This window comes from Phacochoerus africanus, chromosome 8 (assembly GCF_016906955.1).
Source record: "Phacochoerus africanus isolate WHEZ1 chromosome 8, ROS_Pafr_v1, whole genome shotgun sequence".
NCBI classification, from domain to species: Eukaryota; Metazoa; Chordata; class Mammalia; order Artiodactyla; family Suidae; genus Phacochoerus; species Phacochoerus africanus.
The window spans coordinates 82,599,962-82,626,534 of record NC_062551.1 but is presented as its reverse complement, the minus strand read 5'-3'; the positions used below and the strand labels follow the sequence as shown (position 1 = coordinate 82,626,534).

The window sequence follows — 26,573 nt, the reverse complement described above, 5'->3', positions numbered from 1 at the left end:
AACAGACGAGCAGGGCCTGGCATGCAAGCCCTGGAGAAAGGCTTGCTCCCCGATGACAAAGAGGCCACCTCTGGGATCTGGGGGAAGACCAGACCCCAGGCCAGCCCTGATGGCACAGCTTCTGCCCAGACTCCTGATCCGGCCTTGTCAGAAAGTCCCGGGAGAGGTTTAATTGGGATGGTCTCTCCTGGGAGAGGAGACCCCACATCCACTCAGTGAAGCTGAAGGTCACATCAAATCTGAAAGGCGACTTTGTTCGCCGCGGCTTCATCCGTTATGCATGAAAGAGCAGATGGCAGGTGCTCAGGATTCATAATTTGAGGCATCCAGAGACTAAAGGCACTGGCCAAATTTAAACCGAAAGATGAACTTGTTGGGTGTCTTTTCAGATTATGAGAGAAGAAAGGAGAGAATTTCTTAGTCATCTCTACCATCCACTCAGAATCCACAGCTGGTCTGGCCAACAGCTGACAACAGAGGGCTCCGCCCCTGGGTTCCGGATATTTTTATGATCATAGTTGGAAAGGAACAAAGAGATGACTGTCCGAGAAGACCCCACTGGAGGCTGAAGAGAGCGGCCTTTCTGTGAGGCTCGGCAGGAGGCCACAGGCAGCATGACAGCAGACATGGCTCCTGGGGGACCAGGACATGGCAGAGGCAGGGGTCACAGAGTCGGGGTTGTGGCTCTGCCAAGAATTGGAAGCGTGGATGCAGCCTTGGTGCCTGCAGCAGGAAAAGGAGCTGGTACTGCCTGGGCTCAACAGGACTGCTGTGAGGAGAGCCTGGCACAGCCCCTGACACAGAGCAAGCTCAGGCAACAGCAGCCACCAGAGCGATCCCTTCCACTTTGACTTCCTTAAATGTATTTGGTTCAAATTGCCTTTTGCTCTCAGATGACCTGTGAGCCATCCAAGTACATCACCAATGACATGATAACTGTCACCTGGCTCTCATGAAACCCAGGGAGGCGGAGGGGTTGGATACTGTTATACCCTTTTCTCAGATGGGGAAACTGAGGCTCAGGGCAAGAAGGGACTGATCCAGTGTCACAGCCTCAAGTGGCAGAGCCAGAGCCAGAGCTTCCTTGGGTCTCCCGTCTCGAAAATCCACTTTCCACCAACCCCCATCCCTGACCGCAGTTACACCCAAGCCACACATCCTGAGTCCATACAAACAGGGTGTCGGAACCGCTGTTTGAGCACTGAGTCCCAGGCCTGGTTTGTGTTTAGCACAAAGTCTGTCAAATGAATAAATTTCATGGATCCACTTGAGAATGTGAAGGAAATGACAGCCACCCCCCACGCCCCACGCAAAATGTACGAGTGGCCACACACGTAATGTACATTTCAAAGTGTCACAGACCCTGGTTAGGAGGCCCTGACCTAGGTTTTCAGAGACCTCGACCTCTGCTGAACTCCGAGCTCTCCAGAGATGACGCACTGCGCACCCCGTCTGTCGGGTGAGACAGAGGCCCACTGGCTTCATCTGGGGGACCACAGACCACTTCCCCCCACATCTGGGCCTGTGGGCACCACTGCTGCAGCCACCCCAGGACAGGGGCTGCCCGAGGCCACCGGGCCAGTCCGTCCAAGTGCTCTTTATATTTCAAAAAGAGAACATTTATTGCTGATTTTTTCCTCACTAGGACTTCCTTTACAGCAACATAAAGTAAAGCACGACAAAACTTATCTGCAGACACAAGGGGAGCACACCGACCGCTGGTGGCCAGAGACAGATGAAGGCCACAGCGTGACTCACACAAACACAGCACGGCCTTTCTCAGGGCTCCTGGACCTTCGTGCCAAGGGCGGCCTTGTGACAAATACAAGGGCTGACGCCAAGGTCGTCCGGGGTGGGCAGAGGGGGTACCGGAGCTGGGCCAGGAAAGGAAGTTGTCCCCACACTCTGATAAAGACAGTCCCACCCACCCCTCACCTAGGCACTTCTGTCCCTGTGCTTTGATTCAGCCGCTTAGTCCGATGCGTAGATTCTAAGAAATGGGGTATTTCCTGGCCTGGTGAAACCTGCCCCAACTGTCACTGGGACTCAAGCTCGGTAAAGCCAGGCCTGGGAGGTACCTGAGGATGGAGAAGGTGCTGGCAGCTTTTCCGAGAGCCCCGGGGCGTGGGAAGGGGGAAGGAAGGGAGACTCTGCAGGCGGGCTGCTGCGGGCATGTCCCCGACCTGGTGTCGGAGAGTCAGGAAGGAAGAGCGTGATGCTTACGAAGTTTGGTTTTGTCTCACCCTCTGAATTAGCAGACTTCAAACACTTCCATTTTCACAGAAATCAACAGTGAGACAGCTAGCAGGGCACGGAGGCTCATGCCAGTTCTGTGTGTAAAGGCACCAGATGGTTTGTTATGAAACACATTTTGGTCAGAAAATAGCTGGGGCTTTTTGGTTCCTGGGAGGACGACACAGCTAGAGAAAAGGAGGTGTGAGCTGCGAGGTGTAGGCGAGAAGGCAGCTTTGGCACCAGATCTGGGTTCCACACTCAACTCTACCCCTTCCTCGCTTGTGGTCTCAGTTTCCTCATCTACAAACGGGCAACAGCACATCCTCAAACAAATCTAGGCGTTAGGCTTCACGCATCATCTCAGGAAGTATGGGGAGGTGGCACTCAGACCAAACAGAAGCTCGGGAGGGCAGGATGGGGACCCCATTATCGCAGGCAGACTCTGAGAGTGCGTGGGCAGCCAGTTACACTGGTTCCGAGCACGGCTGGGGGCACTCCATGGGGACTTTGGGCGCCTTCCATGGAAGGAGGGCAGAAAGCAAGCTCTGGGCAACGCAGCACCGTCAAGGCGCCGGAGGCCACACCTGCTGCATGTGCTTTAAAGTGCCAGCTGTGTGCTGTCTTTGGTCAGGGGCTGCTCCTCTGTCTCTGGGAGTCCCCAGGGCCAGGGGCTCGAGCTGGGGCGCGCTGGGCCACCTCTCCCGAGGCCACGGTGCCCCCCTGTGCTTAAAGGATGGCAGAAAGAAGGCTCCAATCACACTGAGGAACTCAGGGGCCTCCAGGGAAATCCAGGCCCTTAGAGAGAAGGGACAAGAAATGCTTTGGTCACCATCCTGACAGCCACAGTGGAGCAGAACTCCCTCAAGAGAGGGCAGGAAGCTGGTTGTAACACTGCGCTTGTGCCCGATGCAAAACTGGTTTCTGGGTTGAACCAGGAGTCACTGAATAAATATTCAAGGCATCTTTCAGTTCTTAGAACGAACAGGGTTTAAAAAAAAAAAAATCTCTCCTTCCCTCTGCGTGACTGGCTGCAGCTTTGATCTGCAGGCTGATAGTGCTGCCGACTGGAAGGGGGTGGCTGGGGGTCCTGGAGCTGGCCCCCATCCCCGGCGTGGGTCGCTTTGGTCCGTCATGTGTCCTGCCAGCCCCAGGCCCTCAGAAGTTGAAGAGGTCGTCCGGCTCAGCGCCACTGCTGTCAGGCTTGTCCCAGTCGACAGGCGAGAGGCACTGGGCGTACTGAAGGTCCTGTGCTGTCAGTCCAGTGTCCAGGACATGAGGGTTCGTCCGAGACTGGGCAAGCCTGGAAGGCAGAGCTGTGTGAGCCGGCGGCCCAGGCAAAGGGCTGGCGGGGGGCCTGAGGAGCCAGTTCAGCCTGGCCAGCACCAGGGGCGGGAGGAGGAGAGAACAGGTGGGAAAACGGCAGGACACGGGGCCAAAGAAGAAAGCTCTGGATGTCAGGAGAGGTGGAGTCTTGACACAGAGAAGCCACCTTTAAGGATCAAGCGGCTCAGAAACCCGTGGGGCAGGCAGTGCCACTCCGGCCACGGAGAGGAGGGGACACCCATGCCCAGGAGAGAAGAGAAAGGGCGGCACTGGGAGGACAGTGAGAGCAGCAGGGGTGGGCGCAGCTGGGCCAGCCATGGGGCACTGTGTGCTTTAACCAGGCTCAACACGGTGCTGCTGGAAAAGGAAACTCAAAAGGGGCACAAAAACTGTCCAAAGGACAGGAAGAGGTAAGTACGTTACAGCCCATGTCCTTTAAAGAACATGGCGAGGCAGTCGATGAAGGAGGTGTTTAGGAGTTTTTAACAGCCTGGAGAAGGGCACCTCGCAAGCCAGCACTAAGGGAAAATCAGGATTCCTCAAAGGAAATACGACGAGCTGATCAGTGGGGGGAAAAAATGTATATGTAGAGGATTCGCCTGAATTAAGCCCCAAAGTTTGGGCTATGGGATTATGGGATGGTGTTATTTCCTGTTTAATACTTTGCTGGTTTGCAAAGTTTTTAATTAAGGGCACATGACACTTGAGTAATCTGGAAAAAGCAAATGAAAGATTTCCTTCGAACAAGGGGGATGTAGTCAGCCGAGGAAGCAGGAAGACGGCAAAAATCATCAGGAAGGGGCCACACATGTTGCCCCACCCACACTCCCCAGGGCTGGCAGGGAGCAGGTGGGGACAGCTGCGAGAGGGCTGTAGGGGCTTCCGAGGGTCCCAAGGGAGAAAGGAAGGCCTGGCTGACCAGGGCCCAGCACTTGGAACCCTGAGCTGCCCGGGCCTCTCCCTGGCCACAGCCTTCTTGGTGGCACGTCCCTGAGCTGACAGGAGCCAGGGACAAAGATGGCCCCTAGGCAAAGGGGGAATGCCACCAGCCTCAGGTGAGGCCAAATATCTCCTGATGGGCCTGGCTTCCCTCCTTCAGGTAACACCCCGTGGGCTTAATTAAACACGGTCTTCTTTCCGCCTCTTTCCATAAATGCAGAACCTCTGGAGGGAACAAAGCCAGCAAAAAAGGCCCATCTTCAAAGGCTGCGCCAGGTGTGGGAAGGGGAAGACAACCTGCAGGGTGTTCAGTTCAGCTCAAACTGCGGGAGGGCAGCCCCAAGGAAGAACTTTCAATTCCACAGTTAAGCGCTTTCTAGCAGACCTGGCCAGACAGTAAGCTCCCCACCCCTATTTGAGTTGAGATTTTTGCTCAGAGCTCATGTTCTCAGTCGCGGCAACAGGCCCTGGGGAGCAACCCTAGTGCCACACCTCTTCCCCCACACAAGGAGCCCAGCGTAATGTTACCTTGAAAATGCTTCATCCAGGCCATCATCCAGCTCCTTGGGGAAAACAAAGCAGGAGATATGAACCCTCAGTGCAGGAGCCTGTACTCACAGCAGGGGCTTGTCCCAGCCCAGGGTAAACCACAGGGACTCAAGGGATGCAAGAGCATAGGAGTCTGATGGGCGCCTGGAGGAAAAGGCACAGGCGGGCCTCCCGCCTGGCTACTGCCACCAGCATCTCAGCACATGGACCCAAACCGGGGATGTGGGGCAGGAGAAGGGGCACCTGCGTGTCTAGGGACCTGGGGGTTCAATTCCCCCAGCTCTGCCACGACTCGGCAACACCCTAGGCAAAAGCCACCGCTCCTCTTTGAGACTCAGCTTTTCTGTACAATGAGGGGGATGGACTGGAGGATCTCTATATGACTTTCAAAAATTTCGAGAGGGAGAGGGTGGGAAGGTTTTCTTGCTTTCACTCACTCTCAAAAGCAGAGCCAAAATTCCAAGCTCGTGAGGGAGAGCCCATGGCAGGAATCCCACAGCCTAGGTGGGGAAACAATGGACCAGGCTCCCCTGCAAGCCTCAGGGCGGACAGGCAGGTGGCAAGGCTGACTCCCAGACAGCAGAGAACAGGCTCTTGGTGCCTGCCTGTGGGACGCCCGGGGGGCCCCCGGGTGGCCCCTGAGAGGCAGTGGGCTTTGACAGTCTTGCAAGTCCCTCAATGTTCTAGGTTTCTTTAAATTAAAGAGACATGACAAGTAAAGTACCATGTCATTCTGCAGTGGCTCCTAGGCTAGAAAAAGGACAATGAAGGGCCAAGTGGAGACATGCGAATCGAGGTCTATGGCTTATATAACAGTGTTGTATCGATGTTAATGATTTTGATCTTTGTATGCAGTTATGTAAGTTGTTCACAACTGGGGAATCTGCATGAAGGGGAACAGGAATTTGTCATACTGTTTTTGGAATGTTTTGTATAAGTCTGAAATTATTTCCAAATAAAAAAAATTTTAACTTTTTGATAAAAATATCTTCCTCTGGGAGATTCTGCAGGCAGAGGTCATCATCCTCACTGAGGAAATGAAAAAGCTGAGACAGAAAGAGGTCGGGGGCTGGCCGACCAAGTCAAGGGCCAGGCGGCCTGCTCATCTCAGGCTCCTCATTCAGACGGCCGAGGGGGAGGGGTGTCAGGAGCAAACTGCCCACGCGGAGAACAAGGGGGCCTTTGGCTGGTCCTGCAGTGGGCAGAGCCGGGGGATGTTTAGGCCAAGAGGCCAGGCATTGTGAAGAGACAGCTGTGCTGGGAGCCAAGCCTGTTGGGGACACAGTCCTAGGTTCAAAGGGGACATTGTTCACCCCCTCCCCTGGGCCTGAGCAATGCTAGGCTGGGTCTGGCCCTCCCCGAGGCCTGAAAGTCATGGGTGCAGAGTCTGCACCCCAGAGCCTTGTCCAGGCATCAGGCTGAGGCCTGCTGGATCCTTGGGTGGGGGGGTCCCCAGGCCACTAGACCACTCACCCAGACAACACTGCTGCTGTTTAAGGCTTGAGGCCGTGGCGCCTCGTCCATGTTAGTGGTGTTAGCGCTGACTGTGGACAGTGGGGCCTTGGCCATCTCTTCCAAGTCTAGCAGGTTCCCAGTCACGACCACTATGAGGGGGTCAGATGTCAGGGGTCAGGTCAGGAGAGAGGAAGCTCCTGGGCTGTCCTGGTCCTGAATCCCTCCTTAGCCCCAGCACCCAGGCCACCCAGAGCCCCACCCTGGCACCTCCTGAAACAGCTGGACAGCTGCCCACAGAGTGGCAGCTTTTCTCCCACTCTGGAACCCATATTCAGAATAGGTATGAAGTTTCTTAAGAGATCACACAACAGGGTGTAAAGTGAATAGACAGATGATGAACAGGTTTGAATGTCTGCATAGGGACAGAGCTGGAAGAACATGCACCAAAAGGAGTAATTTTTCTCCCTTTACCTACATTTGCTAATTTATCTATAATGAATGTGTACTATTTATTTAATGACAAAACCAAAACTAAAAAACCAGGAGTTTAGCCCAGCCCCGGAGGGAAAGGGCCCCACAGCAGAATCCAGCCCCTCCCCCTCCCCAAGACTCACGGCTCTTTGACGAAGGGACGCTGTCTCGGCGGCCCCCACCGGCGTCCCCTCCCTCTTGGCTGGCTTTCTCCCTCTTCTCCTTCTCTGTGGGACCAAGGAGCATCGTGTTGGAGCCCCCGACCCCAGCACTCCATCCCTAGCCCTCACTGGGTAGCGGGCAGGCTGTGGCCAATCTCAGGGGGCAGGTGTTAGGTCTCCAGAAGGGAGGAAAGAAAATGTGTATTTCCTTTAATCTTCACCAGGACCCTGGGGGAGGAAGACAGCTGCTCCCATTTCTTTGGATGGGGAAACTGAAACTCAGAGGTAAAGGGACCAGTTCAAAGCCACAACCAGGTAGGTAAGGAAGCTGACAGTCCGTCCAGGCCTGACTCCAGGGCCTTGACCATGCTCCCCACCCCCACTGCTCCAATGCTCTTTTTCATTGCCCCCCCCTACATGCTACCCACCCACCCGCCATGTCCACAAACAAGGCTCACCTTCCTTGGAAACCTGCCAAAATTCGAAGGCGACTTTGAAGGCCTGGGCTACTGTGAGGGTGACAGCCTGGGCCTGCAAAACAGGAAGTGGGGTTGGAGGAGGGGTACCAGTGCTAGGCAGGTAACAGCAAGTCTCGACTGGAGGCCAGGGGAGTCCAGGCCAGGCCCACCCCGGCTCAGTCCCAGGCTCTGGAATGTCTGATGGGTGGAGGCAGAGTCCCGGCCCCTCCCATATCAGCAAAGCAGCCTGGACATCATGAGGCTGCACCCTCCCCAGGCAGGTGGGGCCTCATCTTTACCACCAGGAGCCCAGCCAACATTCCCACCAGTACACCCTCGCTTTGGCACCGGCTGTTCACCTCCACTTTTTCCCTTCCCCTTTGGGCTTCCCTAAATGTAACTGTGAGGCTTACTTCCTCAGAGAATCCCTCCCTTATTCCCTGAGGACTTCACAGAGTGACGTAGCCCTTAGAAACAGACAACAGAAAAGCCAGGCCCTGAAGGAGCCTGAATGAGCCACAGCCAGAGAGGCAAAGGTGAGACTCTAGTTACTAGTATGTTGGGTCAAAGAGGCTTACAATTGGATGCCACAAAGTGGGTAGGAGGCGTCTACATTTCCCGGCAGGTGCAAGATGTCAACAAATGCCCAGGGCCGAGGACTAAAACCATCCATCCAGTGCGGTAACCCGCCTTAAAGAAGGACCACACCCTGGCCCTCAAACCCTGGGGGACCCCCATCCACCCCTTCAAACCCACCTCAACTGTTACCACCTCACTCAGGTCACAGGTCACTGGGCTCCTACAGCCCTGCCTTACCTCTTTCTGGCATCATGCATATGAAAGTGTCACCAGCTCAAATGCCTGTATCACTGTACCTGGGTGCTTCTTAAAGGCAAACACCTGGATTTTTGGGGGCTTGGGGGTTTTCTTCTTTTTGCTTTTTTAGGGCTACACCCGTGGCATATGAAGTTCCCAGGCCAGGGGTCGAACTGGATCTGCAGCTGCCGGCCTGCAGCACACTCTCAGCAACGCCAGATCCTTAACCCACTGAGTGAAGCCAAGGATTGAACCCTCGTCCTCATGGATATTAGTCGTGTCTGTTACCACTGAGCCACGATGAAAACTCCAAGGCAAACATCTGAACAGGGATCTGAACACCCCTGATTCCCAGAGCAGGCCAAAGCCCTCCGTGGGTGCTGATGATGCTGGCTGAATTGCATTTGCCCAGGGGGCAGGTCTGCTGAGGCCTCACACTCCAACCAGGACCCACCCTCAGCCCACCTTCATCTCAGCCCCTCCTCCTCTCTGGGTTCAGGGTTGATCAACTCAGCTGGAAGCAGCAGTCCCAGAGCTCAAAGCTGTAGCCGGAAGGGACATGGAGCTTCCTTCTGAAAGCCTGGCCTGGAGAAGAAAGCACCAGACTCTTTCAAGTGCACAACAAGTTCAGCCCTAACCAGCCTCAGCCCCACTCCCTTCCCCTCCGCCAGACAACAGAATTTAATTGAGAAATGAATCTGTGGCTACTGCCTTTAAAACTCTTTTTTTTAAATTTAAAATCCCTAAACAAGCTGACTGATCCATGCCAATTAAACCTCACAAAGTATAAAATCTCATTTGAATGTCTCCGTCATTTACATTTTTGATGGAAGTGCGGACGCTTTATAGCAAAACTTAAATATGGTAATTAAGTATGAAACTCCTCACAGCTGTTTACAATTTAAGCTGTCACGTCTGAATCAAGTTTATTAGACCCAGTTACCATTGCGAATTGCCCATGAACTAAAAATATGGGCTAATTACCAGCCAGAGTCAGATCACTATACACCCAGGCAAGGGCTGGTCACCCAAGGTGGCAGGGAGATGGGAACACCATTATTTTTGCCTCCAGGAAATCTGGGGGCACAAGCCTGATACTGTTTTTGCGTACATCTGTCTGCTCATTTGCATACATCCCTGCCCTTTCGGCCTGAAGTCCCGAGCTGCAAGTTAAACCAAATATAACTCGAGATGTGGATGTGTGCAGGTGGCTGCAAGCCCAGGCTGGGCAGGAACCGGGAGGCGAGTGGGCCCTGTTTTCCCGGGCGACTGCAGGAATCTGGGCACCAGCATGACAGGGAAGGACTGCGGGGCTGCCCACGGAAAGCCTTCCTGGATCCCGCAGGCCAGGCGCCTGCCCCTCCTGAGCGCCTGTGGAGTCTGTTTATTACCCTGACTGGGTACCACCTTGCCCAGGCTTTCATGTTCCTGTCCTGTTCCAGGTAAACAGGCTGTTGGCCTCTCACAGGGACCAGGTCCAGCTTAGGGCTGCAGACCTGCGCTAGGACCGAGGGATCCAGGAGCCCAGCCGGGTACTCAAGCCAAGGGGGGCCAGGTGCTCAGCCCAGAAGCGTGAGTCCCTGTCTGAAGGGATCACCTGAGGAAGGCCACTGGCCATAGGAGGGGACAGCTATGCCCCACCCTGCCCCTGGAGAATTAGGGGGTCCACTTGTCCCGCAACCCTGGGCTCCCCACATACCAGTGAGGGCAGCTTTGCTTCAGAGCCCAGAGGCTGAAGTGCTTGTTGAGGCCTCCCCAGTGGGCAGAAGGAAACGTTTCTTTGCAGAAAACCTTATCCTGGCCATGCCCAACAGAAGCCACCAGGAAGGGAGGCCTGGGGATGGTCCTGCCTGAGCTGAGCTGAACTGGTGGGTGACCTAGAAAGGGACCCTTCCCGCCCAACACCCAGGGTGGGTCACAGGCTTCTTGCTCATTCGGGCAGCCCAGCAAGAAAGGGTGGGGATGTGAAGACTCCGGGCCCCTGGCCAAGAGGACTGAGAGCCACGTCAGCATCCAAACTCAAGGCTCCCCTGAGGCAGACTCTACCTTGCCACCCACCCTGGCTCCAGGAACATCCGAATCATACCGCTTAGGTCTGGCCCTCTGTGTCTTTGCAAGTGCTGATTCCCATGCAGCGTGCACCCTCCCCCGCACGCCCCCCCCCCGCCCACAACTACCCCACCAGCCTTCCTGGCCTGGCAAACTCCTACTGACTACCCATCCTTCAAAGCCCAGTTCATGTCTCCTTCTCTGAGAGGTCTCCAACATGACCTAATAACCTCCTCCAGCACCAGGCTCCCTGTCCTGTTACTGAATCTGGGCTCTTCCCCCCACTGCCTCATTCACTTAGCCTGGGACAGGCAGCAGCAAACATCTGTGGAGGTACCACCAGCAGGCAGGATGCAGAACCTGAGGCACCCGTTTCACCTCTGTCTCCTCCTCAGAAACCTCCATTCCGCCTGGAGGACCTCTAGTATCGCCAGACCACGAGGCCATAACACACTGGCAGCTCAGACTCGGGAGCCACAAGGCCACCACCCTGGGCTGGGCTCTCTTCAAGGGGCCTCTGCAGGGCTCCCTGATGGGAGATGTCAGGTAGGAAAGGCCAGAGAAGGACAAGCCAAGATCCAGCCATACCTGATGAGAATGGGCCAAGAAGAGCAGAGGGCCTGGGCCCTGCCTCTGCCCAACGGCTCGGCACCAAGCGGGGGCCGGCTGTCTTCCCTGGTACCTGACCTCCTGGCCTAGAGCAGGCCGGTTTAGTCCAAGCCTGACTAAAGCCCCCAGGCCCAGATCCTTAGCTGCTGGGCCAGCATCCACTTTCTTTTACCCCCGACCTCCCCCCTCCCTGCTTCCCCCTCAAGGAAGCCTCTGCATGTTGGGAGCCCCTGCTCTGCAACAATGGCCGAGGGCCAGACTCCCCTGCCCAGCGCCTGCTCTGGTCACTGGGGAGGAAGAGACAAACAATGGGCACATAATGAGCTTGTTCTGTGAGAACAAGGCTGTCACGGGAGAAGCCACCGCAGCTCAGGGACCTAGGGCATCACAAGGCCCGGGTGAGTGGCAGGCGACACTGAGTCTGCAGGAAAGAAACAAGGTGCACAGGAGAAACTGGGACCTTTCGGAACAATCCTGGAGGTGACGGAGGCACGCAGCCAGAGAAGGGCAGGGTCTTATCCACGGTCACAGGCTCCACCCCCTGGCCTGTCTCCTCCCACGAGACCGTGGTGGGCTGAGTGGTCCCCCACCCCCCCCCCCCGGAGGTCCACATCCTAATCCCTGGAACCTCTGAATGTTACCTTACAGGCCAGAGGGACTCGGCAGATGTGATTAAGTTAAGGATTTTGAGATGGGGATTATCCTGGATTACCCAGCGGGCCCAATCACAAAGGGCCTTATGAGAGGGAAGCAGGAGGTTGAGAGTCAGAAATAGCAATGTGACGACAGAAGCAGAGAGGGCGGCTGGACGGTGCTCCTCACTGCTGACTCTGAAGTTGGAGAAGAGGCCCTGAGGGGCAGCAGGAAGCAGGGGGTGGTGGTGGGGGGACATGGAAAGCCTGGGATGTCCTGGCTGTGTCCCTGGACGGGGTAGGGGAGAGAATCTTGTCTTGTTGGCCATAAGGACCACAGGACACAGGGACTGGGGCTCTGGGCTTCAGACAGAGAGGTGAACAGAGGCCAAATCCAAATCAATAAAATGTCAGGAACCTCCTTCCAGGGTGGGTGCTCAGACGTCAGAGGCTCAGAAACAAAAGCTTCAATGCCAAAGGTTGACTCACTCCAGCTGCTGGCCATGATGCCCAAAGCAAATGCCCAGGGACCACCAAGGTCCCACCTGTCCCCGCTAGATGTGCTCAGGGTGGCCTGGATGTGGGGCGGGGGCTCCTGGCTCCTCACAGTCACTCGGGAGGGAGGAAAGTTAGGTTTAGACCCTCACTCTCCCTGGCTGGCTTCGTCATCTTCCCTAGCAAGACAGCGGACCTCTGTGAGGCTGCTTCCTCATTAAAAATGAAAATAAAACAAGGAACACAGCAACAGCGCCCACCTCGCAGAGTTGTTCTGGGGATTAAATGAGACGATACTTTAAGGATCACCACTGAAACAGAGACAGACGAGGTACCACAACACAGCCACTGCACTTCCTGCTCTGGCCACAGCTGAGGGTTCTCGCCTTTGCCTTTCACCCTGGGCCCCTCTGATCGCCAGTCTCCAAGGATTAATCCCTCATAAGGCCCTGTACCCCCAGACCATACGAGTGACAGGAGGACCCCTCCCAAATCTCAAATCCATCAAATTACTCTGTGGAGAGGGAAGGGCCCAGGGCACTGGAACATGGGCTTGTCACTGCCCACAGGCCAGCCAAGGGCAGCCCATCTTGACAGGCCGCCCACTGGACTGCAGCCCTAAACGGTGCCCTCAGCTCTCAGCCCCCAATCCCTGTCATCTCTGGGTCCTGCCTCCCCCACCAGACAGGGACCCCTGGGGAGGGCTGCCAAGGCGGGGCCAGAGCTGGCTGGATCCCAGCCTCTCCCCACTGACCATCTTCCGCTTGGTGCAGAGGAAGGCGTGGCACTCGAGATTCTCGTTGTGTTGGCTCTGTGCGATGTAGGCAAACACTTTATCGTGCATCTTGTCTGCCGTGCAGTAGGAGATTCTGAAAGGCAAGGGGGCAGTGTCACCAGACTCCAGCACAGGGGCCTCACCTCACCTGTAATGCCCCTTAGAGCCTCTCCCCTGAGTTCCAGAGAGCCTGCCATCCCACTCTACCAGGGCGGGACTCTGGGCCTGGTATCCCAGGCTGTCTCTGGGGAGGTGGAAGCCCAGGCTGGGCAGGAAGGAGTGAGTGGGGGCAAAGACTGCAGGCAACCTTCTAGACAGATAACGCCTCACTGAATTCTCAGAACTGCCCTCTGAGAGGGGTTCTGTTATTCTCTCCACTTTTCAGGTGAGAAAACTAAGGCTAACAGTTTCAGACCACCAGGCTAGATTCTGCAAGTCCTAACCATGGCCATGCCGCCTCTTAAGGGTTCTGCTGGAAGGGGAGGCAGGACACCACCCCGCCCACCACCCCTGCCCTACCTGTGATCACACCCCTGCCCAGAGGTCAGATGAGTCCCAGTCCCCTCTCCCCCAGGGTGACTAAGACGGCTGACAAGTTCTCCTGGAGCTGTGGCAGGGGCAGAGGAGCTGAGGGTAGGGCGGGGGCCCAGGAGGGAACCACTTGCCACCACCCCTCCACCTTGTCTGATCCCACACGCTGCCTCCAATCATCCTGGGAATTCCAATCAGGAGAGGAGCTGGCAGCCCAGAAGTGGGACAGGAGCTCAGCAGACTCCCTGACCTCATGTGGCCCCCACTTCAATCACGGGCATTGACATAGGGATCAGCACCACTTAAACCCCGAGATGGGCAGAGAGAGGGGGTGCCAGGTTCCCAGCTACCTCTTCTCCAGCCCAGGGGATCCAGCTGCCTGTCCTAAATGCCCTGGGTCCTTGGTATCAATCGACTAGATCCTGCTATTCTGCCCTGGCAAGGTGCCACCTCCCATGAGAGGCTTTCCCAGGTTCCCCCAGGCAGGCCCCTCTTGATCTACCCTTTTAGGAAACAAACTCTACCTCCTATTTCCCCCTCCATCCCTCCCAGGCTGGAAGCTCACTGCAGGCAGGGTCTGGATCTGATTCCTCACCAGGCACAGACCTTAGCAGGGCAGGTACTTAGAAAATGCTGGTTGAAGAAGGCAGGTAGAATCAGGAAGGTAAGAGGAAGACACCCCCTAGAAATTCTAAAACCACGTCCCAACACACACCTACATTCCCAGTATGGGCTAGTGCTCCAGCCCACTGAGCCAGCCCGGATGACTGGAGACGAAGCAAGAGGGTGGAGGGAGGCCTGGTGGTGGAGGGCCTGCTGGACAGAACTCTGGTCTCAGTGTCCTGGTCCCAGCTCAGCCACCACTTCACCATGAAGCCTCGGGCGGTTCCCTCTCTGGGCGTCAGCTATCCATCTGGAAAATGGACCTGAGCTGTCCCTTTCAGCTCCGAAATCCTACAACTGACCAGCCAAGAGAGGCAGGGACAGCCTGAGGCTCCTGGGGCTGAGTCCTGCCTCCCTGAGAACAGCCCCCACCCCCAAAGAGATCATCTCCACTTTGGCCTCAGACTCAGCCTGCAGCCTCCCTGGACGCCTGGCCAGATGTCCAGAGCTGAGCTGCTGCATTCCTAGCAAAAAAGGCAGTGACTATGCAGCTCTCAGCTCCAAGCCTGACTCAGCAGCATGCTTGCGGGAGTGGCAGCGGGGAGCAGGGGTGTCCTAGGCCTGCTGCAACTAGTGATAATGGCAGCAGCAACTGCCTCTTAGCCGAGCACTCTTTACGAAGCGCTGAATGCCCCCCTGGCTTACAGCAGCACCCCAAGGCAGGTCCTGTCCCCCCCGCCGCATACAGATGAGGAAGTTGGAGGCCCCAGGGTGACCAGACAGAAGTGGCAGAGCCTGGATTCAAACAGGGCACTCCATCTACTGCCCGCGCGGCAGAGGGTGGACGATGCTGAGCGTACCTGTAAATGGACACGTTCTCAATGAGCTGGTTGGTGATGCTGTCGGTCAGGATGATCCCCCGTGGTGACACCTTGAGAGTCACCTTCTGCAGCTTCTTCCCGCTGGCCTTCGCCTTGGGGCAGACGTGGGTCAGAGGAGCCTGCCTGCCTCACTTGGGACCCACCCTCGTGGGCTACATCTAGCTGGTCTATGCCCCAGGTGTGAGGCCCACAGGAGGCCGAGGCCTAGGTGACGGGAAAGACAACACCCTCCTCTAAGGAAAACAGGGATGAGTGCCGCTTGCTGAGTACCTGCTGTCCACCAAGCACTGGCCCTCGAATCCTTCTCACAGGCGGCAGGGTCTCGCCTCAGGAGGACACGGATTCAGAGAGGTTAAGGGACTTGTCCAAGGACACACAGCTGGGAGGGACCTCAGACTCTGAGGGCTGAATGCGCTCAAAACCCGCAGGATAAGGGCTTGCTCCACCCACTGATTCTGCCAAGGCCCGAGCTGAGGGGTTCTAGGCCTCGGGGAGAGGTGGACTCTGTGCACATGCTCGCTCTAGGCTGGGGAGGAAATCCAGTCTCGGAGGGCCACCCTGTCCCTCAAGCCACTCCCCACTCTCCCCACACACTAAGTTACTGACCCGTGGCAGGCGGCCTGAGTTGGGGAAGGGGAGGCTTAGAGAGGCCCTGGTCACAACAGCTGGAGAAGAAGACACTGACCCTGGCCCTGCCGGCCCAGTGGCTCCCCGCTAGCGTCTCTAAGCTGGAAGCAGGGGGACACAGAGGCAGGGACGGCTCGGACACATCTGATCCCAGTGACATGCAGGGGATGAGCACCCCCACCCGGGAAGAAGCTGGGCCTCCCCTCGGGCTCCCACCACGGTGCCCCGACCGAGCTCACCGTGGCCACGATCCTCTTGACGGCGGCAGCTGACAGCTCCTCGCCCTTGGGCTGCTCCACCAGAGTCATGCCCAGGTACTTGAGGCTGAAGAGCATGCCTTCGAGCAGTGTCTCCCGAGTGTCGGTCCAGTTCTCCGGCAGCTCTGGGCAGAGGAGGACAGGCTCTCAGACCCTGCTCGGCAGGGCCCAGTGCAGCAACAGCTCCCACAGCCCCACCTCCTAGGAAGACCCAAGGAGGGCCTTTGGGGTCCCCCTACCTATCATTGTGTTTATCTTTTATAAAGAGCTAATATTTTCTAGTACATACCAGGCACCATGGTAGGAAGCTTTACAAAAAATCTTCCCATTAATCCTCATGAGAACCTATGAGGTAGACACGTCTCTCATACCCATCTGCAAAGACACTGAGGCACAGGCAGGCGAGATCACAGGACCAAGTCAACAGAACCAGCAAGTTGAACAGCCAAGAATCGAACTCTTATTTTCTAGCCCAAAGCCCAATTTGGACTCTTAATTTCAGTGCTAACACTTGCTAAGGGCAAACTATGCCATTTTCTTACTGAATCTTCAATGCAATCCTGTGAGATGGATATTATTCCCACTTTGCAGATTAGGAAACTGAGGCTCAGAGAGTAAAGTCATCAGACAAAGCTCACATACAACAAACAAAGGGTTGGAGGCAGAATTCAAAACTGGATGATTCCCACGGCCCCAGCCTGGCCTGCTTCCCTCCGTCCACACAGCTGAAGAGGCCAAGAGGTAGGGAGGAGGGGGACCAGGAAAGACAGCAACCCAAGGAGAACAGGGGAGGGGTAGGACCCAGTGGGGAAAGGGGGAGGTGACCGCTCCAATGACAACACATGACAGCCAGCTAAATCCAGCCGACCTGGGTTCAAATTCCAGCTCTGCTTCCCCCACCTGCACAGTCTCAGGAAAGGCCCCTCTCCTTTGAGACAGTGCTGCCTGGGCTGCGGCAGGGGCATGCGGCAGGGGCATATGGCAGTGGCACACAGCAGGGGATGTGGGAAGCATCCTCTGAAAGCTCTGACCATGGCTGAGGTCAGCAAGGTTGGGAAATGAGGGGATGAGTCTGGCTCACTGGGTGGTGAAACAGACCAGGAGGAAGAGTTGGAAAGAGGCCCCCACCTTGGCCCACCCAAGTGAGAGAGGGCCCTGAGCAGGCAGGGGGACAGGAGAAGAAGTGTGGTCTTCACTGGGGGGAGAGGTCATACAGGAACTCATAAGAGGACAAGAACTGCAGCCCCCAACCTCCCAAACTGAGCCCCAGGTAAGCAGGAACTTATTAACTTGTCATCCAGCTGAGTGAAGGAATGACCCAGACAACCCCAAGGCTGCTTTCAGGCCTGCAACGCCTCCCAATGCCTTCCTCAGCTCTGGGCCCTGGCCCACCTCCCTCCAGCCTCTGCCCTTAGGCCTCCACCCAACATGGGGCCCAGCCCCCATGTAGAAGACCTCAGTGTCCCCCCCATCCTCTGTCCCACCAACCACCAGCCTATTTCATTTGGTCCCCAGAAAGAATGAGAGAGCCCCCGAGGTGTCCCAGTCCTGGGTTTGGTGATGGGGACCCCAGAGCAACTCAGACATGGGCCTTGCTCTCAGAGGAAGCAAAAATACCACCACCATCAGGGCAAAACAGACCTATCTGGTAACACAGACCACACTAACAACAAAGCAGCAGCGCTCTAACACTCACAGCTACCTTGCAAGCTGCCATTTTTTCACTTCTATTTCACAGATGAGGCAACTGAGCCCCAAAGGACAAGAAATTTGTCAAATTAGTTGTCTGATTCTAAAGCCCAAGTTCCTAGCCATAAGGCCACACTATTGTTCCAAGACAAACTACCATCATTTTCCTAATTTGATGGCTGCACCCACAGCACATAGGAAGTTCCTGGGGCCTGGGATGGAATCCAAGCAGCAGTTGTGACCTACGCCACAGCTGTGGCAACACTGGATTCTTCCCGCAGCCACTGGCCTATGCCACAGCCACTGCAACCCCAGATCCAAGCCACATCTGCAACCTCGCCACAGCCTGTGGCAATGCCAGATCCTTAACTCACTGAGCAAGGGCAGGGATCAAACCCACATCCTCATGGATACCAGTCGGGTTCTTAACCCAGTGAGCCACAAGGGGAATTCCCAACACTGGATTCTTAACACACTGCAAAGGCCAGAGACGGAACTCGTGCTGCCACAGAAATAACACTGGATCCTTAATCCACTGCACCACAGCAGGAACTCCCAAACCACCCTCATTTTAGCAAAAGGTCAAGGAGAAGTTCCTAAAACCGGAGGTATCTCCCCCACAACTCCTAATTCCTGGGGCCTCCCATCTGTAGGTAGTTGCCCAGACCACCACCCTGAACCTGAGAACCATCTAAGCAAGGATGGCAAACTACGTGCTGCCATGCCTGTGGTCTGTGTCCTTGGCAGACATTGCTAATCAACTGCAGCTCTGATTTACAGGTTTTGAACTGTTTCTCAACACAAGGCTCCAGGCAGGCAATACCAATCAATCAGGGGTGGCCTCATTCATCTGGTTTTCCATCCCTGCCCCACAGCAAACATCCTTCCTCCCCCCATTTTCATGTCTCCTCTCTCCCATTTCCGCCAGCTCAGCCCTTTCCTGGCCCCTCTCCAAAGCCACTTCCGCTCCCTCCATTCCAAAGGGCCAAAGCCTGCCAGGGTCACAGACGACTTCTCTGCTGTCAAAACATTCTCCAATCCTCCCTGACCTCTGAAATGCTTGGCATTTTTCTGCAATCCTTGTTCCCTGGCCTGACCCTTCCCCTCTTCTATGGTCTCCTGGAAGAGATCCCTGGTAGACTGGTGGCCACTCCATCAGCCTCAGAGACCCTCGGCCCAAACCCCTCACTTGGAGGATGATGAAACTGAGGCCCAGAGAAGGATGGAACTTGTGCAAGATCACACAGCAAGTCAGAGGGAGCCCAGCTCCCAATCCACTATGGGCAAGTGCCACAATGACTGTTGTGAGTTGTAGGGTCCCCGGTCTCCTGTCCCCTACAACATCCCTGTACCCATGCACATGCACACATCCCAGGCTCCAATCATGCAGAGCTTCTTCCCAGAGGGTAACATTTACTTTCTCACTCACGTGCCTTCGCTCAAGTCGTTCCCTCTACCAGAGATGCCCTCCCCCTTGCTTGACTGAAACTCATCATCCAGCTTCCTCTAGGAAGTCTCCTTTGAGGCAGTATGGCCTAGTGGTTAACAGCAACGGCCTTAATCCTAGAAGCCCAGTGCTGCCACTGAGTAATGCTGAGCAAGTTCATTACTTTTCCTGAGCCTCAACAGGTCTCTTCTATAAACAGGAGAAGGAAAAGTCTCCAGCTCACAAGGCTGTTTTGACCCTCTGATGAGATTATGAAATAATAAAACATGACATGCTTGGCGCAGGGCCCTGCTCCCGGCTTTGCCTCGTGGAGCCTCATCTCTCCTGTCGGGGCAGCTCTGCCCCTCCTGAGTGTAGATTTCCTCCTCTTCCTCCTGAGGCCACGTCACCACCAGCAAGCAGCTGCCTGTGTGTCTTCCTCTTGAAGGACTTCTGTGCAGGCGTGCCTCCCCGAAAGCTGGTGCGGAGAAGGTGCACCCCTGCCTGATGTTGTCCTGCCTCATCCTACTTCTGCTGCCCCCACCCGACCCCACCCAGGCCCAGAGGAGCACCTCCTTCCCCTCTAGGGACTCCTGCCTCACTCCTGGACTTCTGGGCATGACTCATCTCTTCAATGAGGTATAAGGTCTCTCCCTGAGGAAAGCAGCACTCATGGAGACAGGCGGGGTTCAGGACCACACCCGCCCTGCTCACCATCCAGCCACCTCAGAGAGGGTAGAGGCCACCTGGTCCTTCCCAGGAGGAGCCCAGGGCTTCGGGAAGGGCTCCCAGAGGCCTCCGGGCAAATACAGGCCTGAGTCCACAGGCCTGTTCCGGTCCTGGTTATTTTTGGCCCTGTGGTGGGTAATGACTGCGCTATTTTAACTTTGCGATTTTACAGATGACCTGCTGTCAGAATCAGCTGGAGACGGATGGACCATATGCCCAGTCTAACTTGTGGCTGCAAACATGTGCTCTTTCCTCATTAAGGGGGCCCCCTGCCCAGGAATCAGAGCTGGGCATGGCGCCCTTGTGCCCCTTCTGATGCCCTGGGAGACCTGGCCTGGCTAGTATCTGGAACATCAGAGCTGCAGCCCAACCCGGGACCAGGGGGGAACCTCCTGGGGAACTGGAGCCCTGGTCTTCCGGCCTCCTCCAGCCTGGCAGAGAGATGGCCTCAGAAGCCACAGAGTGATGTCTCAGAAGGGACTCAAGTTCTGCTGAGACCTGGCTTGAGGTTGTTTCTCTAGGCCACAATCTCCTCATCTGACAGACGGGCTCAGTCTCTCAGGAGTATCACTGGGAAAAGGTGCAGCATGTGAAAAGTGCTCAGCAAATTTCAGAAGTTGTTAAGATTATTAAGAGAAAATAATAAAAAACCGATAATGGAAGTTCCCATTGAGGCTCAGCAAGAACAAACCGGACCAGTATCCATGAGGATGTGGGTTCAATCCCTGGCCTCGCTCAGTGGGTTAAGGACCTGGTGTTGCCGTGAGCTGTGGCTTAGGTTGCAGATGCGGCTTGGATCTGGTGTTGGCTGTGGTGAAGGCCGGCAGCTATAGCTCCGATTCAACCCCTAGCCTGGGAACTTCCATATGCGGCAGGTGCTGCCCTAAAAAGAAAAAAATTAAATAAAACCCCAAAACTGCTAATTGCAGCAGCTACTATTTCCTTAGTACCTACTTATACTGCAAGAGAAAAACAGTCTGTCAAGGTTAAAATGGTGAGGTCTGGAGATGGGCTGTGGGCTTCACAGTCACTCTACACTCCTGGTCCTTGGTATCTTCACTTGAAAATGGGGACAATAGTACCCACCCATGGGGCTGTTGTGAGGTGAAACTGGTGCATACATGAGGTGGGCTTAGAACCATGTCTGGCAAATAACAGGTGTGAGTGAAGTGGCATCAACGAGGGCCAAGTGCAAAGAGCTTTAATGTGTACACAGCTATTTGCAATATTTTATGAGTCAAGGATATATTAGGATTCCCATTTCACAGACGAAGAAGTTAAATCAGAGGAGTCCGGTCATGAGCCACAGTCCACACTGCTGGGCCTTGAATCCCACAGCTGTGCTCCTTACCCTCTCCTGCAGCCCACCATGCCCCTTCCCATGAAAGGCAGAGCCAGGCTCAGGACCGCCCAGAAGAATGGGCATCCTGCCCTGCAGGGCTGCCTGAAAGGAGCGTCTGGCTCACTTGCAGTGGGCACAGAGTGACCTGACTCCTCCAAGTCACACACCCCTCCCTGAGCCACCAGACTGGTGAGAAGCAGAGTCCCAGCCTCCAGTTAAATGTTCCTTGCACTTGCTGTTCCCTCTGGCTAGAATGCTGTTCCCAGATTCCTCCCTCCTTGTATTCACAGGTGTGGTCCATGTCACCTTCTCCGAGAGGCCTTCCCTGGTTCCCTGCACGGACCCTCTCAGTACCCCACCTTATCTCCTTAATGGGTACCACAAACTCCACCTGACAGACCACGCTCCGGCTGCCAGAGACACCAAAGCCTGTGCAGGCTCGGGCAGTAAGATTTCCTGTCCCCAGCAGCCCCACACCCACCACTGGCGGGACCTGCTCCTTCAACGAAGTAACTCCCCAGAGCTCCCTATGGGGTGGCGACCAGGTCACCCACAGTGGAAAATGGCTTCATGTTGTTCACTCTTTGGATTCCCTTCTTGCTTCTCCTAAGAATATTTCTTGGGGAGTTCCCCCCGTGGCTTAGTGGTTAATGACTCCGACTAGGAACCATGAGGTTTCGGGTTCGATCCCTGCCCTTGCTCAGTGGGTTAAGGATCCGGCGTTGCCGTGAGCTATGGTGTGGGTTGCAGACGCGGCTCGGATCCCGCGTTGCTGTGGCTCTGGCGTAGGCTGGTGGCTACAGCTCTGATTGGACCCCTAGCCTGGGAACCTCCATATGCCACGGGAGCAGCCCAAGAAATGGCAAAAAGACCAAAAAAAAAAAAAAAGAATATTTCTTGGGATCTCTTCCCAAATGAATGATTCATACTCAGATCCTGGGCTCAGCATCTGCATCTAGAAGAACCCAAACAAGGACGTCACCCTCACCCGCTTTATCTTCTTCTCAGCATCACCACTACCCACGAGCACACCACTCATCTGAATCCTGGTCACACCGTCTACCTCCACCACCAGAGGGCTGGTGCTATTGGAAGAGACATACGTTCACTAGACTCCCCGACCCCTCTATTGGTGCCCGACAGAGTCGGTGCTCAATCAATATTATGGTTTGGGGTTTGTCTCATTCATTGCAAGCCTTATAAATAAGTATGGAGAGATCCTCCAGCCCCTGCCTACCACCATGAACTAGCTCTAGTGAAACCTGTATCCTGGATGCTTGCCCCATTCTCAGGGAGTTTTCTGACAACCCATGGAGGAGACCGAGGGTCAGAGGGACTCCTCTAGGAAATAAAGGTACGGAGGGACCAGGGTGAGCCACCCTTCCAGGCAGCTGGAAGAAAGGAAAGCTCTAGGCAGGGAGGGAGACAAAATATTTATGGTCCCCAAAGAGACAGGGGTGAAGGGAACCATGCATGGGAGAGGGAGTGAGCGCTCCTTCAAAGTCAGGACTAACTGGGAGACAGGGGATAATGAGGTTCAGTGCAAAGAAGCCTATCTACTGCTGGCTTTGCACTGGGACCTCAGGCAAGGCCTTCTCTGGGCTTCAGTTTCTCTGCAAATAAAACAATAATCAAGTTAATCCCAGCTGAGGGCCTGGAGGGGTGAGGAGCAAGTCACAGCTGATAGCAGGTGTCAAGTCTAACCTTAACACTGCTGGCTTCAGTTTGGCCCCAAAACTCAACCACAGGGCTCATACCTTGAGGGATGGGTCCAAGGCCTGGCTGAGACACCACCACAGGCCAGGCTGCTCCAGCACTCCCACCCCAGACACACCCCACAGTTTCCAGCTCTACTTGTGGCCACTGCCAACCTCAGGGGCCACCAGCCCTGCCCCAGTTGCCTCCATGGCCAGAGTCCATGTGGCAACACTGATAAGACCCCTGCAGGGATTCAGAGCTAGCTCTTGGAAACTCCACGCTGGGGCCAATGACCCTACTTTCCTGAGCCTCAGACTCCTTTATCTGTAAAATGAGTCTGATAAGAACCCCTGCTCTGTCACCTCACAGGAGCAAATGCAATAATGGAAGCAAAAACACGTGGAAAAGGTAAAGTGACAAAAGCAGTAGTTACCATTTATTGAACTCTTTCTCTATGCCAGGCAAAACACGATTTAACTCCCAACAACAACGAAATCTGAGGCAGCTACTACTGTTATTGACAAGTGAGAAAACTGACTTAATATAAGGGACAGGTGGGGGGATCTACCCCAGCTCTTTCCAGTTCCAGAAGGCTCCAGGATAACACTCTGATTTCCGGGGGGGGGTGAGGGGGCTACCTAAGAGAAGGGGGGCTCTCCTCTCCTTTTCTCTGCAGATGGAGGCAGGCTCTGAGCCCCCAGAACTTGTTCCGCTACATTAAGAGCTACGCGGAATGTCCACATGACAGGCAGGGGGAAGGGGAGTGAGGGGGGAAGAAACCACCAACCAGGAGCTTTATCAACAACCTTCACAACACCCCTGCCAGGTGAGAATATTTATCCCGGTTTTGCGAATGAGGAAACTGAGGATCAGAAAGGACAGGTGACTTGCCTGAAACCAGAGCAGGAAGGAAAAACTTTTCCACCATCCAAGGTGGCTACCTCTCCCCTTCCCGGTACTGAGCGGGGCTGCTAAGTATCCTTCCCTTGTCCAGGGCCCACCCCCTCCCTTATCCCTAGGGAAACTGCAGGATTCCCCCATTGGAACAGGCCATCATTCTCAGAAGTCTTGGTCAAATCCCACAAATATTTAAAGGAGCTATTTTGGGAGCCAATAATTGAGGGAGATGGTGCATCCCTGACCTGCTCCAGCCCTGATGGTCTCTGACCCCACCCCCACCAGCAGGCACCAGGCCACGTTCCCAGTGCCAGTCTTGGTTTAAAAGGCAGCCACAGCTGGAAGAGCAGAGTGGGGCAAGAGGCGGGGCAGGCGGGCTCCCTAGGCCCAGACACGCTGGCACTCCCCGGCCTGGGGAACTCGGGCTCCCCTGGTGGAGCCCTGGAAGGCAAAGAGGGAAGGGGGTGGGGTGTGACTATACTGACAGCAGTTTCCTGGTGCAGGAGAGGCCAGGGGCCCAGGCGGTTGGCAGAGGAGTGGGAGTGTGCAGGAGTCCTGGCTTTGGCTCCACATCTACCAGGACGGCTGATGTGACCCCAGGCAAGCCACTCCGCTTCTCCTCATGAAAAACAAGGGACTTGGACTGGGTTTCTCAGGCCTCAGGGGAAGGTGCCAGGTGCCAGGTTCCCAGAGAGTAACTGGAGACAGGGAGAGGAGGGGAAGGCGGGCGAGGCTCCTCCCGGGCTCCGAGGGGCCCCTGGGAGAGGTGGCTCTGCCATTCCCCTGGGCGCCCAGGGACTTCGGAAGCTCAAGGGGGAAGGTGGGAGACAAAAACAGGTTTCAAAAATAGCAGGATCTCAGCCCTGCCACCTGGACCAAACCAGAGGAAGGGACAACGGGGCCTAGATAGCCGGGTGTGCAGTACCTTCTGAGACCCCAAGCTGAGCCTCACCCCCAACTTCAAGTAGATACCTGGGAACCTAGGCTCACACCTGAGTCGACTTCTGGGCGCCCAGGAGTCAAAAGATGGCCTCGTGGGGTGGGGGTTGCCAAGTGGGCTCCCGCCAGCCGCGGACCTCCGGGCTCTAGTGCAGGGGTGCGGGATGGGGGCATTTTCCTAAAAGCCTGTCCCCCTCCCTCTCCCCCAGGTACCGACGGCGAGCTCCTGCCTCCCCTAGCTGTCCAAGGTGGGGAGGCGCTGGGGCAGCGCAAGTTTGTTCTTGTGACCCGCAACCCCCTCACACTGCAGACCTCACCTGGCGACCCCGAGCTCCGGTCTCCTCCCCTCGTCCCCAGCCGCACAGAGTAGGGACAGAAGCGGGAACACAACTTGACCCCTGGCGACCCCTAACCCTGCAGGGCCGGGCAAGGTCGCGCCAGGCCGCGGGGCGCGGGTCAGGCCCTTCCTCTCCCCACGGGGCCCGCAGGAGGCGGGTCCGCGAGCCGCAAGCCCCGACCCCCGCCCGGCCCCCGCCCGGCCCGGTTGGACGCGCACACACTCACTCCGGTGCCGGCCACTGCCCCCCCAGCTCTGCTTGGCCAGGCTGGGGCTTCGGATCAGCGCCCGCCCGGCGGACTTGAGCGCGTCCATGGCCGCTCTGGCCGCCGCTGCTGCTGCCACCGCCAAAACTCCGTCAGGGAAAACTTTCCGCCGGGGCCAGGCGGCGCGCGGGCTCCGCGCTCCTCCCCTCCCCGTGCGAGCTCCGCGCCGACGTCCGACGGGGCGGGGCGAGGGCCTGCCCGGCCCCGCCCCTGGCCCCGCCCCGCCCGGCCTTTGCCCTAGCTCCCCAAAGCTGTCAGACAAGGGGCCCCCCTGAGGCGGGAGCCGACAGCCCTAGGCGCCCCGTCTTTTCTTTCCTCTGCACATCTTCCTTATTTCCCACGGGGAGGAGCTTGAGGGTTGGAGACCCGCCGCACCCGTCGCGGGAGGCGCTGGCCTAAGATTTCTCGACCGCTGAAAAGTAGTTGAAAACCATTTTACTGATGGGGAGACTGAGGGGCGGAGAGAAGAAGAGGGTGACGCCCACTGCCAGTGGGAGGCTTGGAAGGAGAGCTGACCGTGATAGAACTTTGCTGGCAACGGGGCAGGCAGACATATAAAGTTTGCCTTAGCAAGACCCGTTGGGCACTTGATTCACCCAACAGACCCAGCCTCTCCCTGGCACCATCTGGGCACTCTGGGCTGCCCCCTGCCCACCCTACTCCCCAAGTAGTCTCAGAGGTGGTGTGGCCTGAGTCTTATGCTCTGAGGTGTGGGGAAAGGAGCCTTAGCTCTGATGCTGCCTTGCTGTGTGACCTCGGGCAACTCTTTTCCCTCTCTGGGTCTTAATCTTTATCTGTAAAGTGAGATGAGATCCTACCTCTAGCGATTCTTTCAACCTGCCAGACCTTGACCCAGACGGTGCCCTGCTTGCTAGAAAGCACTTCAAGGGGAGTCTGGACTCAGAATTCCTCAAGCACAGATGTTCTAAGTCCAATATTTAGAATTCTCTCTAGGATCTTGTGCCTTCCCATCAGACTTTAGGAAGGGAGTCAAAAGAAGAGCACATATATTCAGACCATAGCCTGACTTCTTTTGTTGGTGAGATGCCACAGGCCTGAGTGTGGTTGTTGCCCGTTTCTACTCTTTTCGCCTCCGGCGGACTTTGTGTCCTTCGAAGGCTGTCAGTTTTTCTGATTCATTTCTGAATCCCAAATGCCTAGGAAGGAGTCCAAGTGGAGTTGGAATATAGTCAGTGTTTATTTTCTCCCTTCTTCCCTCCTTTCCTCCCTCTCTCCAGCTTTTCACCCCAGCAGGCTGTCTTCTCCTGCCAGGGGCTGCAGTGAGGGCTAAGTAAGTCCGCAGGGCTGAACCCCCAGCTCTCTAACCCCAAGCCAGCTCATTCCTGGGGCAGAGAGAGGATATTCTGGAGCCTGAAGGAAAAGC

At 55.9% G+C, this 26,573-nt stretch overlaps 1 protein-coding gene across 3 annotated transcripts; it reads right to left on the bottom strand.

Moving 5' to 3' along the window:
* Positions 1–1,597: 1,597 nt before the first annotated feature.
* On the bottom strand, positions 1,598–25,333 carry LDLRAP1 (low density lipoprotein receptor adaptor protein 1). 3 transcript variants are annotated; one of them, XM_047792640.1, is made up of 9 exons: positions 25,151–25,333; positions 15,849–15,991; positions 14,962–15,074; positions 12,947–13,061; positions 7,592–7,664; positions 7,116–7,199; positions 6,520–6,650; positions 5,026–5,057; positions 1,598–3,535 (listed from the first exon to the last, which is right to left on the bottom strand). In XM_047792640.1, the coding sequence occupies exons 1-9, from the start codon at positions 25,236–25,238 to the stop codon at positions 3,391–3,393; spliced, it is 924 nt and encodes a 307-aa protein (XP_047648596.1). In that variant the 5' UTR covers positions 25,239–25,333; the 3' UTR covers positions 1,598–3,390. The 3 variants fall into 3 exon arrangements, with proteins under 3 accessions (XP_047648596.1, XP_047648595.1, XP_047648598.1); XM_047792639.1 differs by having other exon boundaries at positions 5,026–5,060; positions 25,151–25,332; XM_047792642.1 differs by lacking the exon at positions 25,151–25,333 and adding an exon at positions 16,156–17,322 and having other exon boundaries at positions 5,026–5,060.
* Between the last annotated feature and the right edge of the window lie 1,240 nt (positions 25,334–26,573).